This window comes from Lissotriton helveticus, chromosome 3_1, assembly GCF_964261635.1.
Source record: "Lissotriton helveticus chromosome 3_1, aLisHel1.1, whole genome shotgun sequence".
Taxonomy (NCBI): domain Eukaryota; kingdom Metazoa; phylum Chordata; class Amphibia; order Caudata; family Salamandridae; genus Lissotriton; species Lissotriton helveticus.
The window spans coordinates 50,868,904-50,896,128 of NC_136061.1; the positions used below are offsets into that span (position 1 = coordinate 50,868,904).

The window sequence follows — 27,225 nt, forward strand, 5'->3', positions numbered from 1 at the left end:
GCTACACCTACAATTTAGGTATGAATCCTTACCTATAAATATATTTACTTGGAAGTGGCAAAAAGAAATGGTAACTGCTGATGATCTTTGTTCGGTTGTCAAGAGGGTTCTGGATCACTCATCCATGTACAGTTGTTTGTCCATTTTGTAAACAGCTCCTTACAAAGAGAATTGTCCCTCTTTGTAGAAACCTGGGCACTTGGAAGTACCAGGAGGAGTTCAGAATACATCAAACTGACTCAAGCCTGATTGTGGTCGTTGGTCTGTTTAAGTTCCTAATGGCAATGTGGATAAGACAAGCAAAGCATGTATAAAGTAGCACCTCACCTTTCTTATGCTGCTATCTTGCTGTACTGCTGACAGTTTCTTGACTGTGCTTTTTGTGGAGGAGTTTTATTTCTCACATGCTGCTATTTTAAAGTGTTTAACAGATGTACATTTTAAGATTTTATTGAGGCATTTCTTATCTCATATGCTGCTATTTTAAAGTGTTTAACAGATGTACATTTTAAGATTTTATTGAGGCATTTCTTATCTCATATGCTGCTATTTTAATGTGTTTAACAGATGTACATTTTAAGATTTTATTGAGGCATTTCTTATCTCATATGCTGCTATTTTAAAGTGTTTAACAGATGTACATTTTAAGATTTTATTGAGACATTTCTTATCTCATATGCTGCTATTTTAATGTGTTTAACCGATGAAAATTGTACGGTCTGATTGTTTTATGTATTATGCTTTTTGTAGCCAAAGAGTATATACTGTGCTATTTATAATTGTTTTTACTTTTTATGTATGAGTTCTGTGCTACACTTTTATGATCTAAAGTGATCGAAATAAAGTCCTCTTGATTCATTGGTTTGTACCTTTTCCCCTTTTCATGACCCACAGTCATATAATGCTGCATCAACCCACCCACTTTCTAAGTAGTAAAGATGTTTGGACTGGAAATGGATGGCAAGCTCTCTATGGTATTTTGAGTCCATAGCTTTGTTAAAACCTCCTTCCCCTCTCTCTTTTTTATGTTTATCCCCAAATTGTTCTAGCGTTAATACCACTTGTCATCTACCACCTCCACTATGCCAGTGGACTGTACCTCATGCTCCTGAGATTTGTGCTGACAAACTCCAGTGAATACACTACTTAGCAGCTCAAATCATGCTCAGTAGTCCCTTAGTACACATGCTCCATTTGGTCTAATTGCTGTACAAATAAAGGTCAAAGCTCACTGCTGAACATACTGAGCAGTCCACAAATTAAGACCTGAATTCAGGTGAACACATACCACCCAATATACCCTTTTTCATCATAGTCCAAGCATTGGCTCTCAATCCCAAAATTCTAAAAAAAATACTTGCACTGGTGAAACCTCATCCTTGGAACATTTTACTTTACTTCCTAGCCATAATTCAGACCCTCCTTTAACAAGCAACACTTGGTGGAGCAATAGTCTCCTATGTCACACTCTGATGCCCACATGCATCAAACCTTTTTGCATTCGCAAACGGTGCGAATCGCAAAATTCGTCCGTTTGCGAATGCAAAAACTTTTTGGGGGATGCATCATTTTGAATTTTTTTTTCGCAATTTAAGAAATCGCAATTTTTTGCGATTTCTTAAATTGCAATGGCATTTAAGAAATCGCAAATTTTGCGATTTCTTAAATGCTATGCATGATTATTTTTAATTTGCGAATTTGCAATTTGGAAGGGGAAAATTACCATGAAGTATACCTTCGTGGTAATTTGCGAAAAGTTTAAAAAATGCATAAAAGTGCATTTTTGAAACTTATATTTTACACACACACATGCCCTTGGGACATGTGTGTGAGTAAAATGTACTTACGTTACATTTCAGGGGTGCAGTGGGGATCCTTTGGACCCTCCCCCTGCACCCTTGAAATTGCATTCTCATTTTGCGATTCCTTAATTGCGAATTCCCAAAATGAGAATGCCTTCCCATTGATTCCTATGGGCCTCTAGGCCCATAGGAATCAATGTAATGCCATTCCTTAATTGTGATACGCAATTAAGGAATCGCAAATACAGAAAATTAAGAAATCGCAAAAAAGTTTTGCAATTTCTTGATGCATAGGAATTTGCGATTCCTAAATTGCAATTCCTTAATTTTCACAATTTAGGAATCGCAAATTCCTACAATGATGCATGTGGGTGTATATGTTAAATATACAAACTAATGCCCAGCCAGACAAGTTAGATAAATGGGTCCCTGTCAGCTGTGGCAGGGCAATGGCAGTGCAACTGACCTAACTGTAATAGGGGGTCGGTAGACCTGTCGGTAGACCGCCATCTCCGCGCCCCATGAGTATGGCAGTCCAACTCATAATAGAGCCCTGAGTAATTTTATTTTATTTAAATTGCACTTGTCCAGAGAAAATAGTTCAATAATACATATTCATCTATAGCTATTAATGGGCATGTGCATAGTTTGGAATTACATTAATTAAACTTCTGATCCTGCAGTAAAACCAGAAAATGATTATTTTACAAGCTATCTACAATATATCTCTGTCTATCTCCCTCTTCCAGGCACCCTTTATGGCTTATGAGCAAAGGACACATTTTCTGGTTACAAAATGACCATAAGAACTCAGCAAGTTAATGTTAATAACTGGAATATCTTAACTCTTAATTAAGGAGAAATTGTGTTAATGAATGTTATTGGAAATGACATATTTTACCCCAGCAAGGTCCTAATTCAGTCATCTGTATAGAAGGTGCCTTTGGGTGTTCCTTGACCCTGTTAGTAAAGCATTGTCCTTCAACTTTTCTCCAGTGTTCATTTCTCTGTGCTGTTAAAACAATGTGAGAATTACAAATACCAGGAATATGGGGGTATATTACCAAGGACCTTATCGCCGCTTTAGCGGGAATTTTTCCCGCTAAAGCGGTGATAATTTAATCGCCCTATTACCTAGCTGTCGCTAACACCAGTTAGCGACAGCTAATAGGCGATAGCGGGCATTTAGGGGCCCACTTTGCATGTCAGCGATAATTATCGCTAATGACATGCAAAGTGGGCGTGCCAAGATGTTAGCGACTGGAAACAGTCGCTAACATCGCTATCTCCTATTACCAACTTTTGGAAATAATCGGGCTAAGCGCGATTATCTCCAAAAGCTAACGCCTGCACAGAGCAGTTCTCAGCCATGTTATCCAATGGGAGGTGGATAACATGGCTAAGAGCATTTGCTCAGTAATGCATGAATATCGCTGACTTTTCAGCGATATTCATGCATTTCGGCCGATTTTTATCGCTTAGGAGATAAACCTTGATAATATCAAGGCTCCTAAGCGATAAAAATAGGCGAAGCTCGGCGATATAATTTTTGCCGCTAACCAAGCTTAGCGATAATTATCGCTATAGCTTGGTAATATGCCCCATGGTCTTTCACTGTGGTGTCATCATTTTTGTGTATGTTTTCTGACTAATTTGGTTATTCTGTATGCTGAACTAATACATTCTGATTTTATTTTCATCTCTAAATAAATATATTCATATACTAAGAAATGATTTTATTTGGTCACCAGTAACACCTATACATTTTTGTTTGATGTTTGATCCTGACTTGATATAAGCAGCATTCAATTAACTTCTTTACTCAGATCTTCAACTGTGATTTAATCCACCTGTATAACTGTTTCCTCTTCTCTTTCCTGCTCTTACCTAAATCTAGTTTTTGGGGGGCTGCGAACAACAATTGCAGTTATAGGGAAAGGATTCGCTGGAGCCATCTTCACAACTCTCATCCTGTTTAGTACTGAGCTGTACCCCACTGTCCTCAGGTATGCATATGCAAAACTTCAGATATTCATATTCATAAACTCTTAGTAGTTTTTTTAAGGAAGACACTAAGTGATAATATTATACTTATCAAAATCTCAGTAGTGTCTGCCTAAAAAAAACTACTGAGAGGTGAAAGCAAGGAGAGGAAAATCAAAACCTCAGTCTTTTACAGTGTTTTTCTATTGAATGTGCAGGGAAACTGCATTTTGTTGTGCATAAAGTAGGTCAGAATTACTCCAGTAGTACTTGCTGCACTACAAAATTGTATTCACAATCCTACTGGTGAAAATCTCAACCTCAATCTCTCCTTTGTTGTTTATGGGAAAATCAGTCTGTTTTCTATGTTTACCGACAATCCTGACAGCCTTTGTCTGTTTCAACATTTATACAGGAAGAAAAAATACATAACATAACATAACATTTGCTAGACTATTGCACTTAGTCTGTTCTCTTGTGTGCTTAAGCCATGGTTGAATGCTTTAAAACGAATACCACTCATGCCTTTACCATGAAATTCCTTTACAGTGCATGCCTTTAGCACGCAAGGTAAGTACATTTATGGTAAGGTATATCTATCTTTATTTATATATACTAGCAGCCCGTCCCGACGTTGTCCGGGTATGAATTGCTGCCGGCCGATTGTCGCAGCCATTGGCCATGCCCCCAGAACACAAAATGTTGCCCAATAAAAAATGACCATTACAAATGCCTAAATCCTAATATGTGAGCACCCTCCATAATCTGCAGGAGAGTTGTTTCTGTCTCTGGAGGTCGCCAGTCTAGAGTACGTTGGAAGGACCCAGGAAACCACCTGTTTTCTAGCAGTAGTATATTGTTTTGTAGGATTTGGTTTTGATAGCATTTCTTATCTGTGACAGGCCTGCGAAACGCTCCGATTCACAGTGCACTGCTGATGCACTTAAGAGCGCGCGTTCAGTAGTGTGTGAACTTGAGTTTCCCTACTTTATTTTTCCTTGCAATATTATATAGCGCGAACTCGACAACATGGCATGAGCACAATTTACATTACACTTGAACACATTCATTTGTGGTAGGCACGGGGAGACAAAGCGATTTGCCTGGAATCACAGGATGTTGAGCTGATGCCGAGATTCGAACCCAGCTCCCCAGCTCTAAAGTTTGCAATTCTAGAACTTCTGGCGGGAGGTGTGTCTAAAAGTGTATCTTGGTGCTGGCCATCAATGGGAGAGACCTGTGCATTTTTCAAATGGGTGGTGAAAAAATATGAGTATGTTGCTGGAGATGTGGGCCGCCGTGGCACCAATGTACTTACCGGGGGAGGGATAGGCCCTTTCTTGCTATTTCCGTGAAGGCGGGCCTTGTGTCTGGATGTATGTGGCGTGAGGCCTGTGCGCAACAGAAGTGGAAAATTTCCAGTGTGCGCTTCAGGCGTCACCGGACGATAAGGCGATATTAGATTTCCTGCACAATGGCCCCTGTTAGTGCTCCTTCCGGCCCTTGGGAATAGCCCCATGCCTGACCTACATACAGTAAAGCAGGTGCACAGCACTGGGAGCACGGGGCAAGCACACCCGGAGCGGGAATGTACAGAACCTGGGAAGAAAAAACAATGAAATATTGGGCACAACGCTCGCTTTTTTTTTTCTCATAATGTCGCGCCCCGCACACGCCCACACCTCGAGCACACGCCCACAGCACACAATATGAGACATGGCATGAAGGGCGGAACGTACCACACACCCCCAGCGTTTGTCATGCCCCCAGCACACGTCCACAGCACAACGCAGACACGCCCACAAGGGACTACTTTGCTGGCACGGTTATTTTACCTTTTAAATGTGTATGGTGGGCTACTGGGGTATGTGGTTCAGATCCCTACTAAAGTGCGTACATTTGCTGCAATCGCATTGTTGTTAGCTAAGCGAGAAGTTGCAATAGTTTGGGGAGGCAAGAGAGCCCCAACAACAAAGGGATGGCTCCAGAGCATGGCAAACTGCACTACTAACAGCGATATGTATGCTAATACCGTCCCGGCATCCTCTAGACCCAGAGACATACGAGGCCCATTCCGCACCTTTTTGGCCACACAGCAAAAGCTGCCCTCTACACAACAGCGCCAGGGCAAGGAGCCCACGGGAGTGGGTTGAGGGGATTGTTCCAGTCTTTACAACTGTTATTGTATTGTGTTCCTGTGATGCCAAACTGTTCTATATTCTTGTTGTCACTGAACTGTACCTATCGATCCGCAATCACTGCCTTATGCCATTGTATGCTATGCTCTGCAATCTCTTTTTGTAAAATCGATAAATAAAGTAAAAAAAAAAAGAAAAAATGTAAATGGTGGGCGTCTGCATAGCCTATGTCCTTCTGCTGCAACTTCCCTTTCCAACGCTGTATTGGGTGTTGTGATTGGTGCTGTGGTTACTGAGATTACCCGCATCAAAGGTTTGGGCTCTCGCTTTATAATATTAGTATGGATATATATATATATATATATATATATATATATCGTTGCAAATTCTGTTGCTTTCGGCGATTTCCACACCACACAGAAAGAAGGACCTCCAAAAGCAGGCAAATTATCAGTGAGAAGATTTAATGGCTCGCATAAAATGGTATTCCAGGCATGACGCGTTTCGGTTATCCAGTAACCTTGATATATATATAGTAAGTAGTTATCGTTGGGCCTAGTTTCCAAAAGCATTTTTTGACTTGCCCATAACATTGGCATTATTTAACCAATCTTCATGAAATTTTCCCCAAAGAATATTAAAGTAGCTTCAATGTGTCATGGAAAGTTTGGGGGTGATCTGTGCAGTGGAGAACATGAAATAGGGGCACTATAAAAGGATGTAATGTTAATTTGCGTAGGAACGCATTGACAAACCTACAGCCCGAACCAGATGTTGTTACACAGATTGTGCTTTTTGTTATTTGATGCAAATCTGTCCACTAGTTTTTGAGAACTTTAAGCTGAAAATTATAGCTATTTCTCTGGCCATAGGTATTTTGGGGCAATTTTGCGATGAATTACGAATGCACGAGCCAACGGGAATGCTTAAATTGGCTAAACACAACCTGGATAGAAAGTTGCAGCTGCCATTTTATCATCTGAATCACCCTCTCATAAATGTACTGAGGCAGTCATGCCATTACATTATGATGCATCGTCTCATAGATCCTGTCAAATACTTATTCTGTGAATAGGATACTTAGGGGTTGATTAATATGTCATGCAGAAACTTTCCACCTGACTCCGTCTCGGAATCGGAACCGACCGACTTGCGGTCAACAGTTCTGCGGGACCGATTACGCTGTTCGGTCAGAGTCCCTGTCGCAGGTACCCCTTGGTGCCTGCCACACAGTACATGGTTTTACAGGGGGTCCCTTGGGTACCTCTTTGGCCCCCAGCCAGAGGCAGCAGGATGTCAGTTTCTGACAGCCTTTTCATTTTGGACAGCCCGACTCGGAAAGGCTGTTTGAAACCGACATCGTAATCACTCGGTCAGAAACGCTGTCAATAGAGCTGTACTATGCGGCCCCGGCCGACATGGATATTCCAAGAGCCAGTCAGAGCCGATTCGGAAAGACTGTTCAGTTTACAATCCGACTGCAAGCATCGTAATCGACCGAGTCAGGCGGATGGGTTTCCGACGTGGTCTAGGAGAATCTGACTGTCGGTCAGAGCCTTTCTGCAAACATGGTAATCGGCCCCCTAGTGATACAGTGATGCATATAGTGCTATCTTACTCTGAAAAAGTTATGCACTGTGTGATAGAGTTATTAAGGGAGTTGTACTTTCTGTTACACAGTCATTTAGATAGTTATGGATTTAGTGTGCTGGTTATAATCTATTTTACAGCTGTAAGTTTTCAACACGGCGGTGGCTATTGAATGCCTGCATTTGGTTAGTCATTTTGTGACGTATTTGCTGCGATACAGGGTTACTGACATTATCGCGATGCAGGGCGTCACTGGAAACATGGAAAGTCAGTTTAAATGGTTGTTTTTATGCAAATTTCCTACAAAAATATGACTTTAAACAGTGCAGAAACAAATCACTAGTGTCTAAAATACTGTAGACTGTGTGCATATATGTGTTTAACATTTCCTAAGAAGGCACGAGTGTTGCGGTTACCAGAGACGTCGCGACTGTTGGTGTAATCGCGAAAACATGAAGTAGGGTTAAACAGTTTCTTAAAAAACATACTAGAAAAATTTGTGTGCAAATATGTTTTTAAAGCAGTGATGTGGTTAGTAATGTGAGCATTTTAATAGAATTAATTTAAGTTAATATTTTTTAATGTGGTGGTGGTCATTGAATGTCTGCTTTTGTTTGCGATTTTGCGACGTGACCTCAATGATCGTAACATCACTGCAGATTTTAAAATCTATAGAAAAATATTTAAAATGTTGACCTCTTCAGTGGCTCTGATTTAAAAATGTCTTTAAGTGTATTTTTCAGTACGTGATTGCTGATCACAGATTCTCCACAGTAAATGCAACAATATTGTGCCATTGGTAAAAATTCTTACAAATAAATCAAGTTATTAATGTACTGTCTGATAAACACATACCAAATCAAAAAATGAGTGGGATATAATATCTAATTATAGAAAGAAAACATGAAAATCTTAGTGGCTCACATAAAACAAAATGGATGTTACAATTAAGAAGTAGAATCTTAAAAAAACCTTAGAAATTCACTGAAAAAAATAAAGAGTACAGGGATGTTATTGTTAGGAATTAGCATTTAAAAAACGTAGAAATTCATTGACAAAAACAAAGGTTACAGGGAGACTATAGTTAGGTTAACATTTCACTCATACAAAACCAGAGAAATTCAGCAGTTATTGTTAGCTGAGCTAACTATAACTCACACCCGCAATGCACTGCATATGACCTCACATTTTACATCACTCATGACATGGTCAGTGACATAGAGGACATCACAGATGACATTTCAAATGACATCACTGATGACATCATCTACAGAATCTCCGATGCACCCACTCACACCCCAATCTAACCGTTTATATACCCCTTCTAACTTCCACACTACCATTTTCAAAACCATTGACACACCCATACCAGTACTCACACAACCTCTCACTGATTAATAGGTCTACAAACACATCCATTCATCACCCATGCAGCTACTCATACACTAACTCAGTCACTAATACAGCCACTGATATATCCACTCATTTATATATTCACTGAAAAAAACAAGGGTTACAGAGTGGTTATAGTTAGGCTAAAGTTTCACTCATACAAAACCAGAGAAATTCAGCAATTATAGTTAGTCAAGCCTACTCTAACTCGGGCCCCACAATGCACTGCTTATGACCTCACATATTCCAACACTCATTTCATGTTCAGTGACATCACCGATGACATCTCAAACGACATCACTGATAACATCATCTAGTGACTCTGAGTGTTTTAAAAAAGTTTATGAGTGTTAAATATATATACACCAGGGTGTATTGGTGACTCAGTGGGTGTATAAGTGCCTGTATGGATGATTCAGTGGGTGCGTGACTGACTGTATAAGTGAGTGAGTGGGTGTCTCAGTGACTGCATGGGTGATTGACTAGGTTGTGCAAATATCTGCATCAGTGTGTCAGTTGGTATCTAAGTGATATCTAACATATGGTATCTGAGTACCTGTATGCGTGTATGAGTGTTTGTGTGGCTGAATGAGAGGGTGTGAAACTGCATGCATGGATGATTGAGTGGTATATATATCTATATAGATATCCAAGAAACATTCCTCAAATGCGTAGGATGTCATGGACACTCTTGAAATTTCAATACATTTTAATCACAGAGTAAGTCTTCACTAATGCATTTCAGCCATATCCTTGATCATGGTAAGGGAAGAGGAACTGTCGTAGTCAATAAATATAGTGCAGCAGTGACACAAAAAATGGGTACATATATGAGGGATAAGTACAAGCAATGTCAAAAGTAGCTGTCAGGATTGCTCATGAGTTGTTTAAAGATGATTGGAAATAAATGGGATGCCAATGAAATTGAAATTGAAATTGTTTATTTATTGTTCAGTTAATTAAAACCATAACAATATACCAAATTCTAATTTTAAAAAGTCTGCATCACATAAAATTGACATCTCTATAAAAAACATAAAATCCTAGATAATTATATAATTGTAAAAGGCTTTTCATATTATTTCTATAATTCAACATTCAGTTCATGCTCGTGAATTCGTAAAAATGTAATCAATTTGCAGTTCATTTGGGGTTCATTGGAGTCTAGTCCACTTATGATAGCCGTCTTGCAAGATCTTATGCCTCTGTCCTGAAAAGCTCGCTGCAGTATTGTGGTTCGGGCTGGTTGCACTGTCTTGCAGTAACATACAAGATGAATCAAATCTTCTTTTTTGTAACCACAATGCTGGCAATTTTCATTTTCTTTTGGTTTCCAATGAGGGGCTTCCGCAAGAGTAGGGAACTGTCCGAACCTTAAAGTTATTAATTTCCTCTTTACGTAAATGGAATAGGTGGAGTCCAGATAGGCTGCTTGTTTCAAGGTTTTATAAGTGTTGATCAGTGTCCACAAAAGGCTTCTCGTGCGAAAAAGTTCTTTATCGGTCAATAATGAGTGGAACCTTGCAGCTTTATTTATTATTGATTTGAATCCTTGGTAAGGCATTTGTTTGCTCCACATGTAATCTTTAAGGAGTGTTCAAGAAATTTGTGTGCTGGCGAATGTTTATCTTGATCCATTTGCTGCCATAAGGATTCGTTAAGGCCGTTTTTTTCTACATTTTGTTTTATGTGATACCATACTTTAATGTATGTGTAGAGCCTACCCAATGTATCATTCATTAGCCCGGACTCCAAGCTCATCTGAGCTGGTGAGGCAGTCTTCGGAAGCAGAAGAACCTTTTTATAAATGCGTGTTATTAGACTGTTTAGGGTTTCTGCGTCGTCTCCATGCATTGCAGCGCTGGCGTATGATAATGTTGGCAGAGTTTTGGCTGACATTATCATTAATAATGGTTTCAGGGATGGACCCTCCAACTTCTTTGCCAGGGTTTTGAGGTTGAATGTTTGGTCCCCTTCTCGTTGTTTTATGTATTTTTTCTGATCACGAAACAAAAGTTTATCGTCAATGAAAGATCCCAAATATTTATAGCATGATACTTTCTCCAACAGATTACCCTTTAATCTAACTTGTTGAGTCGAAGCTGTGCGATTTGTAATAAGCATCGTTTTGGTTTTTGAGAGATTTAATTCCAGGTTGTTTGCCAACAGAAATTCGGAGAGTTCGTTTAATATCCTTGTCAAACCTACCTTAGTCAAGCTTAAGAGAACAATATCATCTGCGTGGGCCAGATGCGATAATTGTAGTTTCCTAATTTAGGTTCTGTGTGAATTAATTCCATCTAGCTTTCTTGAAAGGTCTGACATAAATAAATTAAAAAGGTGGGGAGCTAGTACACACCTCTGCTTTAGACCCATGTAGGTGTACACTTTCCTTGATAGTCTGGCTCCATTTCCAAGTTTCATACGTACCCAGGTATCTGTATAAAATAGTAGAAGACCTTTCAATATCCTGTCAGGTATGCCCCAGGATTTGAATTTGGACCACATAAGTTTACGATCAACACTGTTGAAGGCAGCTTTTAGATCGATGTAACACAGATGGAGATCTTGTTTTCCAATTTTGCATCTTTCTGCGATCAATTAAAGTGACAACATATTTGTAGTGGTTCCAATACCCTTCCTAAATTGATTGGTATTAGGTTAGGTTACAATCACTAGACCATGCTGCTAGATCTTTAAGGATTAATGAGGCAAAAGATTTGGCTTCAACATCCTGTAAGGCGATTAGCCTATAATTGTTTGGACTCGATCTGTCCCCTCCTTTGTAAATGGGAGTAATGATTGATCCTTGCCAGCTTCCTGGGATTTGATTGATTAATTCTACATCAGGGTATAGTTTCGCTAGTGTTGGGCTCCAGTAGTCCCAGTCATATTCAAAAGTAGCCTGGGGAATGCCATTTGGACCAGGGGCACCATCACTTTTGCCTTTCTTTATTATGTTTGCTATTTATTTATTTATTCATTTTCAGAGTTTTGTATAGCGCGAACAGGATCCTTAACAGATATCAGAGCGCTTTACATACATATGAAAAGAGGAAAAAAGGAAAGAAAACTTCATAAGGCAATTTGTGCAAACTTAGCGAACAGTGCAAGGTAATAAAATGTGATTGGGTGGTCGATTCAGGCAGAGTAATGCCAGGGAGAGACAAACAGGCAAACAGAATTTGCAGCGTTTATGTTCAAGTGAATTTAGCCAGGAGGATCGATTTGACTTCTTTTTTGAAAAATGCAGTGGATGAGATAAGTCCAGTTTCTGGAGGGAGAGCATTCCAGATCCTGGGAGCCATCCCTGAGAAGGAGTGCTTGTATGTTTTTTTCTTGTGGAATCTTCGCGGTTTCAAAAGGAGAGTTTCTGCGCTTCTTGTGGTTCTTTGTGCTGTTGAGTAGATTTCACCAGTGCTCTGCGATTTTATTCCTTTTTCACTAATATACTTCACAGTTGGTAAATGGAAATTGTCCATGTCATGGGGTTGTTCTTGTTTAAATTTATTCCTAAGGAAATTAGCCCACTCCTCCTCCTGTATATGCGAAGTTAAGATATTTCGAGGTATCCACAGGTTGTTTATTGACTGCCAGAATTTATTTAAATTTGAAAGTCTTGAGTCATAAATTAGTTTAGACTAGAAACTCTCTGCTTTCTCTTTTTTAAGTTCCCATATTCTTTTTTTAAATGGTATTCTCATTTGTTGAAATGCTTTCCAGCATACACCCTTGGATTTATCCTGCCGCAGTTTCCTTTGAGCTTTTCTTAGTTCTTTGTTTAACACTTGCAGATCTTTTGGTAGATTTCTTGTCCGGTCATTACTTTTGGCCCCATTTTCTACCACTTTCATAGTTTTCACTTGTTTATCTAGGAATAGCGACCAGGCTTGTACTCTGTTAATGGGTTTCTGAGGTTAACTCGGCCAAAATACTCTTTAATATTTGAAACAAATTTGTTTTGTTCATGTCTGTCCATTTTAGGCGTCTTAGATTAACAGAGGTGAGTTTGCCCTCAGGCAAATTGGTAGGTTGGTGTCTTGGTGTGTCTAGATGGAAGATGACATGCTGTATTGAGTAATCACTCAAAGGGGTAAACTCTATGTAGAAACGAGCTAATATCGGTAATAAGGGAAGAGTTACAAGTGTGAAGTCTAACGTTGAATGCGCCCTTGGACCATAATATGTTTTTTCTTGGGGGTGATCTTCATCATTTCTTCCATTGAGGAAATGCATTCCTTGGAATTTAATACCTGTAACTAGTTGTTGACCAATACTGTCCGTATGGTTGATCCCCATACTGTCTTGCTGTGGTACACACCAAAATGAGTTCTCAGCAATTAGAATATCATCATCATTTGGCGTGAATATCAAGTTTGAATTAAAATCACCTGTTACAATTATATTCAACGTCGGGTCTTCGCAACGTAGTCTTGATATTGTTTTAATTAGAAGGGCGTTTTTCTTCCTTTTTGTTTGAGCCCTTGGTTGTGTATAGTAATTAATTATTATTATCGTGTTAGTTGTGCTTAAATTTTGATCTTAGAATTTTACAATTTGTATTCTGGGATCCGGAGATTTCAACTGTTCTGTTCATATTTTTAACGCTGCCGATACATACACAGTTAATCCTCCTATTGCCCTACCGTAGAGCTTGCTTTTTTCCGCAGCTACTGTATGTATAGTGGACATAGCCTGCTATTGGAATGTCTTCTTGCGACCAAGTCTCTTGCAGGACTATAATGTCACAGTTTGCCCACTCCTTGAGTGGAGGCCTTCATCAAGTAATCGCCTGGCTCCCGCTATATTCCAGAATGTCATGTGTATTACATTTGACTCTGAAGTAGAGACCGTAGCTCCCTTATGTCAGACACCTTGGTTGTTCAATATTCTTGGTAGCCAGTTCCATTCTTCTGGATGCCAATGAATATCCTCCCCAGAACACATCATGAAATTAAGCAGGGGTTGACAAAACAAACAAGATAGAATACACTGAAGTTGCAATAGCAACTACATACAATCTATTCAAATGTATATGTATTTTATGTGGTGTTATGAAACCAGGATATATACAATTCGGCGTAATATCATAACTTGTACAAAGGTTACGGTCTCAGTGAGTATCAAAGGATAGAGAGTTAGATGTAGTAGTCCCCCTGATGGATTCTGGGAAATGGAATGGAGTCTCATGCCGTAGATGCAAGAAATGACAGGTGCAGCACACTCGAAACCCCTGCTGTGAACCCTAATCACAGGAAGCTTTCCGACATGTCTTGTTATGCCCAAATAGGTTTTACTAAGCAAACACTAATAGAATAAGGAATCAAGGAATTTCCACATGCGGGAGGCCGAGTAGAGTGAAAATCGATCTGTGAGGAGGGTAGTGCAGGTGAAAGGGTCTGCAGGAGTATTGTGACCTAAATGCAAAGTGCTATATGATATAGCATTGGCGCCCCCCCCCAAGAGAAATGAAAAGGATTGTGCTGTATAGTACTTCACATCATTATACAAATATTGAAGAATGAAAATAAGGACAGAGAGAACATGCCAATGGTTGTGCACGTTCATGCAGCATCCACATGCTTTCATACTAGAAATGTTGCCCCAGTGGGCTACTGTCTGTTAAACTGATGGTGCAACCCTTCATAAATTCCGCCCATGTGGGCTTTCACTCTGAATAACATGGTGCAATCCTGCTGTGGCGATCTATACAAAATTAGGTGCAGTGCTTCCCGGGCTACTCTTCTGATACAATGGATGCATATACCTATATGAAATAACAAAAATATGAATACTTAATATATAGACAAAAGTTTAAATCAGTTAAACAAAATTGAAATTACAAATAGCAAAAAGAAGAGAACAATAAATATATCAATTAGCATTATTACCCTAGGTAAACAGACATTTCATCACTGGAATGCAGGCCCTTGGGTGTCAGTGTGTCGAAATTCAGAATTTATTTAGATTGTGCCCCCAGTTTGTATTCCATATCAACCCTTCTGGTATCAAGGGGGATGATATGAATTGCCACAAATGTGAGAAGGTTTTCATTGCAAAAATGTATCTCCAAGAAATGTCTTACTACAGGATACTGTATGTCATTATGACGAACAGCACTTCTGTGCTCAAGAATCCGTTTCCTTGCTCGATGAATATCACTGCCTGTGTATAGTTTGTCACATGGGCAAAAAAGTGATCTGTGTTGCAATCATAGTGACCTCTGATCTACTGTTAGAAATGTTTAGGCAATTGGAACTTCTCTCATGCAGCAGAAAAAGCTGCTGCTACTTACACTATATCGATTGGTGGAAACCTGTGTGACCAAATTGTGATTCAGTTTATCTCTGAGTGAGCTGCTCTTCCTAAACATGATCTGGGGACTTTTATGCATGTATTTATATATTATTTGATCAGTTTTGAGGATATGCCAGTTTTTATTGAAGACCTTCCTGAGCTAGTAGGCCTGTTTGAGAATGTAGTGATGAAAATTCATTGCAGGGGTGTAACAAGCCTTGTCTCGATGCTTGGTCCATCTCATTATCACCCCATACTGAGATGTTGCTGGACATGATCCTGTATCGCCTTATAAATATTTTTTCATGTGTGTTACCCATATGTATAGACAGCTGCTGGGGACTGCAATGGGCACCTGTTTTACCCCCAGTTATGCCAATCTCTTTATAGGCTGGTGGGAGGAATAGGTGTCCATGCAACTATAAATGGTTTAGGATCAGCTGATCATGTGGATCAGGTTTATTGACGGCATTTTGGAAAGGAAATGAGGAGTCTGCTTCTGACTTTGCATCCAATTAACAAAGGTAAACTGAGATGAAAGTCTAACCTTGCAACTTTCAGTATTCACAAAGGGCATTTACAAGTAGTAAAGATAGACATTTGTCTCAGTGAAACTTATGTTTTGATCTTGAGTTTAACTGAGACCAAGACTTTGTCTCGGTTGAGCGTGCGCCCTTTGTGAGCATCAAAAGTTGTGAAGTTAGATTTTCCTCTCAGTTTACCTTTGTGAATTGGGCCATTTGTCACTACTCTTCAGACAAACACACACAAATTCCAGCTTGCAGCAGAAATAAGTAAAACAGTTCATGCCATTCAAAATTGCTTTCTTAGATTTAGTAGAACAGTTGGAGAGGTTTGCCTACATTATTCAATATATTGTGAGAGGATCAAATGTTTCTGGACTTATTTGAATGTTACTGGAGTGGGGTGAGTTTTAAGTTTCTTCTCAGCTTTTAAGTCTTTCAGTGAGTTTGGGCCTGATTACGAGTTCGGTAGTCCATCTGACCGCCAAACCCGTGGTGGAGGTGCGGTGATGATTGGGGACCGCCGCACCAGTGGTTCAACTGCCATATTATGAGTACCGAAGTCGGACTGTGAGTGGACCACCACAGCTGCCAGGGGTTCATGATCCCTGGCACTGAGGTCTTGAAGGCAGCACCGCCAAGCATATTACACGTTTTCTCACTGCGTCCATAACCATGACAGTGAAACTGCATTTGTTAGGGTGGCTGTGAAACAAAGGGGCCCTGTGCTAGTGCCTCATGGCCCATGGGATGCATGTGTGGGGGCACATGGTGTGTTCCCCTGTGTTCATGCACACCCAGTTCCTGCACGGCATTGACCTAATAGTCCATGCCATGCAGGAACTTGTTTTGGCATTCCCATTGCGGTGCATTTTTGAAAGGCACCGCTGTGGAACGCCAAAGGACGGCCCTCCAGACTATGTGGAAACATGTAGTCTGGTGGGCAGCCCATGGTAGAGTTTGGCCGTGCAGGAGCAGATCGGTGGTGTGGCGCCCTACTCCCACCCTACCAAATTCTTAATCAGACCCTAAGGGGTCCACTAGGATGTCGGGCGGATTTCCTTCGCCAGGCCGGCGCTAGTCACCGCCAGCCTGGCGGAGGAAATCCGCCCGACATCCACAGCCCAATTCCCCCCCACCATATTAGTATGGCGGGGGGGACCGCGGCGGTGAGAAACACCGCCCGCATGTTTTCCGCCCCGGTCGCCTTGTGTTGTTAGACACCGCCCGCCATATTACAATGGGCTATCACCAAAGCTTTTCCGTGGCCGCCACGGAAAGGCATGCGGAGACTCCCTGCGAGGGCCTGTTGCAGGCCCTCTGGGAGTCCGTGGCTTGGGGGGTGCACATGGGGGGTACCTATGGTACCTCCCCGCATTTCAAGGTGCAACATGGCAGGCACCGCGCAGTGCCTGTCATGTAGCGCTTTGAAATGCAAATGGTGCATTTCTAATACTGCGGCGGGCGGAGATTTCAGCTCCGCCCGCCGCAATGGTACATATACAGAATGCGCCCGCCTGTGTGGCGGGCGCATCCTAATCCTCAGTTCGGGACCCCCGCCCTTTAGGCGGGCGGCCCCGTTTACCACTAGGGTGTCGGGCGGGCAAAGCCCGCCCGCCATCCTAATGTGCCCCTAAGTCTCTTTGTTATTAATTTTATGTGTAGGATAATGGCAAGATAGTCAGACCAATCAAGAGTATATGGGCCATTTTGTATGATAAAGTTTGGGGAGAAAATAGCAGATCATTGGCATTAACTTTTTTGTGAGTTGGTCAGCAGAATGACTGAAGTAGGCTAAACCGTTCACGTATGTTTTATCGTGAGTGGATTTTTCAAAATATTTCATAGGATATTACTGTCCCCAAGAAAGCGCCATAAGCTTTCGAGCTTGTTCCGCAAATACTTGGTTGCAACCTGGGAGATGATAAATATATAGATTTCTAGCTGGGTAACTGTGAATAACGGTGTTTATTTTAGTGAGGGCTACGAAGTGACATTAAATAGACGACAGCGAAACTCGAGTTGTTGATGTCACTCAGAATCCTGAGTTGAAAAGCAGCCCCTTTATTTAAAGTTTCCCATTTATAATGTTATGCGATATATGGCTTTTTCGTGTAATCTCCCACTGCTGTTATCGGCTGTGCAGGATTAAGGGAGTCGTGGGAGCCATGCACACCATGGTCTTTTCAGCACCTGCTCCTGTACTTCTATTAAACTTGGCAGCATATTTATAAGCCCCTTCGCATCACTCTTGCGCCACGCAACGTGATGCAAGAGCGACGCAAATTAAAAATGAAATTTATGAAGCTATGTAATGCCACCTGGCTTAATTAATCTTTATTAATGCAATGCAGTGCAAATCGCTACATAGGGGACAGCGTAACAATGGGTCATTACTGATTAGCCAGAAACACTCACTTGCTTATATTGAAAGTAAATACTGCTGCACATGTTGTTATGCTATATGCTATCAGGATCCCAAGACACTGAACAAGAAATTATATTTTAAATGTAAAAAAACAATTTTAATATTGAGATATGAAGTAATGGTGGACTGAAGAGTGGAAGGGTTGGTCATTGTTTTATTGTTGTTATTCCAGTTTCTGGAGCTCACTTAATACAATACATTCAATAATAATTTTAACCTGGAAATCTAAGACAGTGTTTAAAATGGATACCAGGGAAATGTGGGAGATATACTTGTGATACCAAGCACTCTTCTTTTCTTTAGTTTTTTTTCTGTGTAGAGTGTATGCAATGATTCTGTAGCCATTATAATGGTTTTACTGTTCCTGGTGACAAGGAACAGTAAAAAACTGGCTCTCTGCCCACCCATATGAATTGGGTGGTAGGCCCTTACTCCCTAGAGAGAAGTTTGACCACAGCTGAGACGGAGTGGCCAAACTGAAGGTCCATCCACATTTAAATTGGGTAGGCAGACCTTCATATTGGCGGTAAGTATACAGCTGTTGCTAAAAAGTGTACATACAAACAGTATATACATCAGGTCCGAATTAACTATTGAGATGCAACTCCCAAATCGTGTTGAGATAGCTGATGAGTGTTGTGCATTCATGTGCAAATATTGGTATAACAGTGTATGAAGACATTGCCCTAGCTTGGACTTGGATATCTTTGGCTTCAGGCCTCTCTTGCTCTCTCTTCTTCCAGGCACAATGGCTTTGGGTTCAACTCATTTATTGGCCGCATAGGCACATCTGTTGCTCCACTAATCCTGCTCCTCGATGAAGCATGGAAACCTTTGCCGCAGGTTATCTACTGCTCAGTAGCCATTCTCAGCGGCTTGGTGACTTATTGCCTTCATGAGACTTTCAACATGCGGCTACCTGAGACAGTAAAGGATGTTGAAGAGACATGGTAAGGCTTGCCCCTATATTCTGTATGTATTGCCATCTATAGGAGGGACATTTATAGTTTGAACATCTTCAGCAGTCTATAAAAAACATAAATATAACTGTAAATGTAAATGTGGGTGTACTTGTAAAGCGCACCGCGACTCCATGGAGTGTCCTGGTGCTGAAGACCGCTGGGGAACCCGTCCTGGCTTTCCCTGTGAGATGGTCCCTTTCTGGGTATCTCCAAGGTGAAACCAGGCATCCCCGGCGTCTGTGGGGGGCCGTTGTAGAGATGAGGCAAGCTTAACGCCCAGAGTTGTCAAGTGTGTTCTCTGGTTTAGAGTAGGCACCGAGGCGAGAATTATCGAGTCCGCTGACCCTGGTCCACGACCCTGCCGCATCGGGAATTGAACCCTGGTCCCGGGCTGTTCTCTGCTTACGGGTCTGCCGCCTCTAACCAGTGAGCCACAAAACTCCACCTGTGTCAAGCCTCTGTTGGTGTGCTATGTTGGCATTGTATGACCCCTTGCAACCCTTTCTCAATCTCCTCTTTAATTTATCTGTCATGTCCTGTTTACATTGATGAGCATGCATTTTGATTGCTTACCCTTGTATTCTTTCTTCTCTCTTTGTAACATTTGTTGCTTTCCCTGAAAACCTGAGGGATTCAATAGAGCCCTGTTGCATCTAAGGGGGTGGGCATTAGAGTAGCAGACATCAATACATCAAGCTGATTTTCCCCACTTATTATATAGGCTACAACGAAGGATTTCTTATCTGACTTTGGTTTCACATAGAAATAAAAGAATGGCTATAATTGAATTTCCCTTCCTCTTTACTTGGTAGTACAGAAAGGAAGCCCTAAGTAAAGTCCAGATGCTTTTTGTTCTATGCGAAATGGAGATCAGATTGTGAGAAAGCCTTCGCAGAAGTCTTGCTTTTCATATGTCATGGAAACAATAGCAGGACTGGCCTATTCTACCTGTGAAACATCTGGACCCTGCTTGCGTTTCCTGGACCTCTGTGAATGTCTGTCCCCAGGCCTGAGGGATGATCACCTTTCTGAGGCCTTCGTGGATTGTCTCTTTAGTATGTTATCAAGGAGTGATGGAGAGCAGACTGGAGAGTTCTTTCAAGACATTAAAAGAGAGAGACTTTGGGGACGGAAGTATGATGTTACAAGGCATACTTTTACAACATATACCTTTACAACACATTTTTTACAACGCAACATCCATTACAACGCATGCCATTACAAAGCATGCCATTACAAAGAATTTTTAAAAACTGCCTTTACAACGCATTCCATTACAACGCATACTACCTTTACAACGCATACCATCACAACGCATAACATTACATTGCATGTATGGTAAGTATTGGATAGTGAAGGGGTAAAAAATACTATTCTAACTCCAGGCGGTGCAACAGTAGGGTAAGTGTTGGATAGTGTAGGGGTAAAAATTACTATTCTAACTCCAGGGGGTGCAACAGTAGGGTAAGTGTTGGATAGTGTAGGGGTAAAAATTACTATTCTAACTCCAGTGGGTGCAACAGTAGGGTAAGTGTTGGATAGTGTAGGGGTATAAATTACTATTCTAACTCCAGGGCAAGTGTTGAAAGGTGTAAGGGTATTATACGTTGTAATGTTATGCGTTGTAATGGTATGCGTTGTAATGACATGCGTAGTAGTGATATGCATTGTAGTGTCATGCGTTGTAATGGTTGCGTTGTAATGGCATGCGATGTAATGATGTTGCGTTGTAAAAGTTTCGTTGTAATGGTAGTGCATTGTAAAAGTTGCGTTGTAAAGGTTGTTTCCCTTGGGGACCGATTATAAGCCAGAAGGAGCAGTACCACCCACCTCAACTTGACCAGTGCAGTGTTTCCGCCTCTGATTTTCCTGGGTGCAATTGCACCAGATCTGATTTTACCAGCCAGTAAAATAGACTGATAAAGGCTCTCACGGCTTTGGCTGCCACAACAGCTAAGCTACTGTCATTGGCGCTTCCTGAGAGGAGCATGTAATGGTCCCACCTGGCAGTGGCATCTTTCTCTCCTTCTCACCTACTGCCGCAACTCCACTCCATCCATCCTCCACCTACCCAACAGCTCACTTTCAACACCTGCTCCATGAAGGTGGTAAATGTAAAACTGTTGTCAATGCTCTAATAACATCGAGGCTAGACTATGGCAACGTTCTGTACCTGGGGGCAAATAAAGCCACTGTCCGCAGGCTACAGACAGTACAAAATGCAGCAGCTAGACTACTATGGAAAATTCCCATCTCCACTCCAACTACTAAATATATCAGGAATCTACATTGGTTAAAAATTGAAAACCGAGTCAAGTTTAAATCTCTATGCTTTATGCACAGGATTGCCACCAATACCGCTCCAAAATATCTGCAAAACCTTGTGCGCCCCTATCATCCCTCCAGGTTCCTCCGGTCTTCCACGGCCAACTACTTTGAAATTCCAAAGATCAAGCTGTCACGTATGGGTGGCAAGTCCTTCTCATTCCTTGGACCTTCACTTTGGAATTCAATGCCACATACATTGCGGTCTGAGCTGAGCTATATTAAATTCAGAAAGGCCTTTAAAACGTGGCTGTTTAATATTTAGTATTCTGAAGCCATATTTACAGTTGGATCTACTGCGCCGGGAAACCCTTTGTTGGGTAGCTGTGCGCCCTATAAATGCAAGAAATAAAATAAATAAATAAAATGTAAGCATTTCCACTCCGACAGGGGATTACTCTTCTGAATAGCACATGGTAAGTCCCTGTCTGTACAGTTATTACCCATTGCAACGGGTCTAACTCATACTTTAAGCTTCTGGTAGAGTGCGGTCGCGTGGTCATTCTGTGTGCAAAGTGTGCACCCTGCAAGTACTCTGCTGAAAACCTGCCACAATAGAAGGGTCTGACGTCAGAGCGTAAATCAGGGTTTTCACCAAAATCTACCTTCCCAAGTACACGGTCTGAGTATACAGTTTGAGTTATGTTTGTGTTTTTTGAATAAGTGCACTGATCTGCTAACATGCAAATGTATGCCCACAACATTTGTGCTTGGCTGTTTCTGCCTTCATTAGAAGATGCTTGTGACATTGGGTCACGCTTCTCAGGATTCTTCCCTCACAACAGAACCATGACAAATAGATGATATGGGTAAAAATAAAATTAAAAGAACACCATAAATTCGATCACAAACCTGATAACCATTTTGTTAGCAAAATGTATATATGTTGAGTCAATATTAGTGTTTCTAAAGGTCTGCATAGAAGCTTAGATGGCAGCTCCGGTAAACAACCATTACAACGCAACTTTTACCATGCAATGCCTTTACAACGCAACTTTTACCATGCAATGCCTTTACAACGCAACTTTTACAACGCAAACCATTACAACGCATTGCGCTGGGGGCGCTCTAGGATAGGGAGTAGGTTTAATGTACTATCCAACACCTTCCCTACTATCCATGGGGACTGGAGTTGGAATAGTAAATTAAACAATTCACTATCCAGCGCCTAAAAGCACTATGCGTTGTAATGGTATGCGTTGTAAAAAACGCGTTGTAAAAGCATGCGATGTAAAAGCATGCGTTGTAATGTCATACATCCGGCAGCTCCGCATATCTCCATTAAAGAACATGCCTTATGAAAACAGCACAGGAATTTTATGGATCTGAGTGAATAAGGTGTAAGCTCCTTAGAATGGAGAAACCATCTGAAAATTGGGTATAGAAATTACACTATTATTGTTATTGGGGTGCCCAAGATTTCTGTTATCTGAGCATGGAGATCAGCACCTTTGTCTATGCCACATGAACATCAGGTGCAACTCTCTGAAACAGACAACATTAACATACTTAAAAAGGGATATACTACATCAAACAACTCTCTCCTGGCTATCATTAACAGCCAGATGCATTGGCTCTAACACAAAAAAAGAATTTGGAGTTGGACTGAGGGAGTGTGTTGAATTTGCTTGGATGCAGTGCTGCTCCAGGTCAGAAAGGACAGAAGTAGAGTTAAAAAATTCAGTTTGAAGGAATGTGGCCGGATAAAGCATGCCTTTCTCTGCTTTTGGCCTTGTGTGTAAGTGGATTTTTGTCCCCAAGCAATGTGACAGTAAGTTAGCAGGGGATTTGAATGGGTTATCAATTTTGTTTTATAAAATGGTTAATACCTGCTAAATGTCAATTAGGTCATTGCTGAACAATCATAACTCTTTTTGGTTTTTGATTCTCACACATAACATATATTTTTTTGTCCACAGGGATAAAGCCATGAGCCCCACGGTGGATCCAAAAGAGGTCATTCAGATGCAGACATTTTAGAACCACTACTGTCTGGCTTAAAAGGACACTAAAGATTCACTGATAGATCACAAGATGAAATGTTTTGGAATCCCAGATTTCAAGCTATCCAACAATTTCTTGGCTGTAAATTTCACTTTTTTAGTAAATCTCAAAATGATACCAACTGCTGATCTGATTTATATCTTTTGTAAAATACTACTCACTATAAGCCTTTACAGTAGCTTGGAAATTGCTTAATATATTTGGGTTTACTGCATCTATAGGGGGGCTGTACAATCATATTCTTGAAGAACTTGTGTCATTTTTTATAGCATTGGGAACACATTTATTCAGTGTAAAGCATTGAGTAAAGTTTCATGGTAATCCTGCGTGTCTAATATGAAAGCAGCATACTCTCGTCTTCGTCTCCTGAACGAGCTGCATGGGACCAAGGGCCTCCTACGGAAAGAGAGGTGGATTCATTTCACAGGAATATTACCTCCTCGTTAGTCTTCCTCGCCACATGAATTACATAGTGAGCTTCAGCTCCACACCAGAACCCTCCAAAGCAAAAAGTTAGCCTCCCATGCCTCCCATCCCTTCCCAAGATGGCCGACTGGGGAATCTTTATTCTTTTATGGACCCTGGTAAAAGTAAGTTCTTGGAGTCTCAGATGCTATAGGAGAGAGTAGTGTTTGAAGACCCTAGAGTAGTACAAGTATGCTATCATTCTCCTAGTTTTGTCATACAGGCAATCCTAGTACTTTTTCATACTCTGGGCACCTCATGTTAAAGTCCTCTTAGTCATGTCCACAATTTGGACTGCCCTTCTTTGCAGCTGAGGGCTACACTATGCTGAGGAAAGCGGTGTACATAAAGTATAACTCAAAAAGAAGAGGAGTGACTACTACCTCCTACATGTTCTTTGGAAAGGTTCATGTTTAGCAGTAGTCTTATGCATTTATATGTAAAAAAAAAAAGCCCTTTTGTTTGGTGCCTCTAGGGCTAGACAACTTTAAATAATTAGAATGATTGACCTGGTAAAATGGAACTGTAGTCTATTTGTTTTTGTACCAGCTAAAAGAAGTAGCGTCTCCAGATCGAAGGCATTTTTGGGATCGAGGAACGCAATTAAACTACTATCAAAATCTTTGCTCAAAGGGGGTATCGTAATTTAATGGAGGAAAGTGAAAGAAAACAATTAGTACTTTAATTATTTGTCAGAGATTTACACACTGTTTTTGGGTCTACCGAAATACCTTGTGACCCGTTTGCAAGTGGTCCAAAATTCGGCAGCCCGTGCCATCTTTGGACTCCCGAGGAGAGCTGGTGCCACTGCCTTATTGAACACCCTTCATTGGCTGCCTATCTCCAAGCGAGTCCTTTTTAAATGCCTGACGGTGGCCTTTAAGGCCCTACATGGTATTGGCCCCAAATACCTTGGGAAACGTTTTTCTCGGTATGTGCCAGGCAGGACTCTCAGGTCATCGGGTCTGTCTTTACTGACTGTCCCTGCAATCCGTCGTGTACGCTTGGGAGGTCGATCTTTTCGTTATTTGACTCCCAAGGCTTGGAATGAACTGCCACTGTCCCTGAGATCGGCCCCCTGTCTTCTTGCTTTTAGAAAGGACTTGAAGACATGGCTTTTTAGGAATTAGTCCTTTTATCTCTTTTTCTGTTGTGTGGTTGCTTTTCATGCTGTTCCTTTCTTTGCCAAAGCGCCGGGATGCTCCTCTGGAGTTGCCGTGCGCTATAAAAGAAATAAAGTAACATAACATAACATAACACATCAAAAAACTTCCTGTAAAGAAAACACCTAGATACATCTTTGTAAGGAACGCTTATTAATTGGGGGAGGATGCGTACCCCCAAATATTAAGTCCTATATCCTGTCACTCTTATGTACAGTTTCAAATATTTAAACCAGTGCTAAAACCCTGGTTGGTGTGGCACAGAGCAGGCAAGCTTAGTTTATGAAAATATACAAAGCATTAGAAGCACCCAAACAATAAACAATTCAACAAAGAACGCTGACTGCACTGAGCTCCTGAGGCGAAAAGCCGGGAGTGCTAATTGTTTTTAAACCTGTACTTTTAAAATATTGCATTTGAGAGTCACTGTATTTCTGTGTCACTACCTACCTGTTTCGCCTCCTCACTTCTGGTCACCCAGCCGATTTAGCGCTGGCGCGGCCCCTCTAAACAAACTTCTCTGCCGCCATCCCAGCGCGCCCGGAGACCACGCCCCCTTTTCAGATGCCACGCCCCCGGCCGCCGCCCTTCATATAGACGCTGATTGTAAGCGCCCAAGACCTGACTGCACTGAGCTCCTGAGGCGAAAAGCCGGGAGTGCTAATTGTTTGTAAACCTGTACTTTTAAAATATTGCATTTGAGAGTCACTGTATTTCTGTGTCACTACCTACCTGCTTTGCCTCCTCACTTCTGGTCACCCAGCCGATTTAGCGCTGGCGCGGCCCCTCTAAACAAACTTCCCTGCCGCCATCCCGGCGCGCACGGAGGCCACGCCCCCTTTTCAGAGGCCACGCCCCCAGGCCGCTGCCCTTCATATAGACGCTGATTGCAAGCGCCCAAGACCTGACTGCACTGAGCTCCTGAGGCGGAAAGCCGGGAGTGCTAATTGTTTTTACACCTGTACTTTTAAAATATTGCATTTAAAATATTGCATTTGAGAGTCACTGTATTTCTGTGTCACTACCTACCTGCTTCGCCTCCTCACTTCTGGTCACCCAGCCGATTTAGCGCTGGCGCGGCCCCTCTAAACAAACTTCTCTGCCGCCATCCCGGCGCGCCCGGAGGCCATGCCCCCTTTTCAGAGGCCACGCCCCCGGCCGCCGCCCTTCATATAGACGCTGATTGCAAGCGCCCAAGATCTGACTGCACTGAGCTCCTGAGGTGAAAAGCCGGGAGTGCTAATTGTTTTTACACCTGTACTTTTAAAATATTGCATTTAAAATATTGCATTTGAGAGTCACTGTATTTCTGTGTCACTACCTACCTGCTTCGCCTCCTCACTTCTGGTCACCCAGCCGATTTAGCGCTGGCACGGCCCCTCTAAACAAACTTCTTTGCCGCCATCCCGGCGCGCCCGGAGGCCACGCCCTCTTTTCAGAGGCCACGCCCCCAGGCCGCCGCCCTTCATATAGACGCTGATTGCAAGCGCCCAAGACCTGACTGCACTGAGCTCCTGAGGCGAAAAGCCGGGAGTGCTAATTGTTTTTACACCTGTACTTTTAAAATATTGCATTTAAAATATTGCATTTGAGAGTCACTGTATTTCTGTGTCACTACCTACCTCCTTCGCCTCCTCACTTCTGGTCACCCAGCCAATTTAGCGCTGGTGCGGCCCCTCTAAACAAACTTCTCTGCCGCAATCCCGGCGCGCCCGGAGGCCACGCCCCCTTTTCAGAGGCCACGCCCCCGGCCGCCCTATCTATCTATTTAATATGTGCATCTTCCGGAAGCGCAGCGGACGAGTGCAGCGGGCGTGCCGAGGTAAGCCCGTCTGCGCCCGTCCGCGGCCGACCGGACCTAGGGGCTCCCCATCATGCCCGGACTATTCAATATTCACCGGCACAGCTTCACAATCTCCAGGGACCGTGGCCCTTGGATGTTCTGTGACTTTGCACATTGGTAAATTGGGTTTGACGGCTCCATGCCCTCTCCCCTCTTTCCCGTTCTTGTCCTCCCTTCCCCCTCTTCCCCTAACCCTCCTCCCGTCCACCTTGCCCCCCCTGTACCCACAACCCTTTCCGTGTATTACCTCAACACCAGGTCAGCAGTCAAGCACTGCCATGAACTATTTGTGTTACTAGACCTGCACAA

The 27,225-nt window shown here is 41.9% G+C and overlaps 1 protein-coding gene across 2 annotated transcripts in view; it reads left to right on the forward strand.

The window, feature by feature from the left end:
* Positions 1-23,566, forward strand: part of LOC144824397 (solute carrier family 22 member 7-like) — a 327,454-nt gene extending 303,888 nt beyond the window's left edge. For both annotated transcript variants that reach the window (XM_078683505.1, XM_078683506.1), the window contains 3 exons: positions 3,700-3,808; positions 18,898-19,104; positions 23,361-23,566. In XM_078683505.1, the coding sequence (XP_078539631.1) occupies positions 3,700-3,808; positions 18,898-19,104; positions 23,361-23,421 (377 nt within the window). In that variant the 3' untranslated portion in view covers positions 23,422-23,566. The remainder of the gene's footprint in view (positions 1-3,699; positions 3,809-18,897; positions 19,105-23,360) is intronic.
* Positions 23,567-27,225: the final 3,659 nt, after the last annotated feature.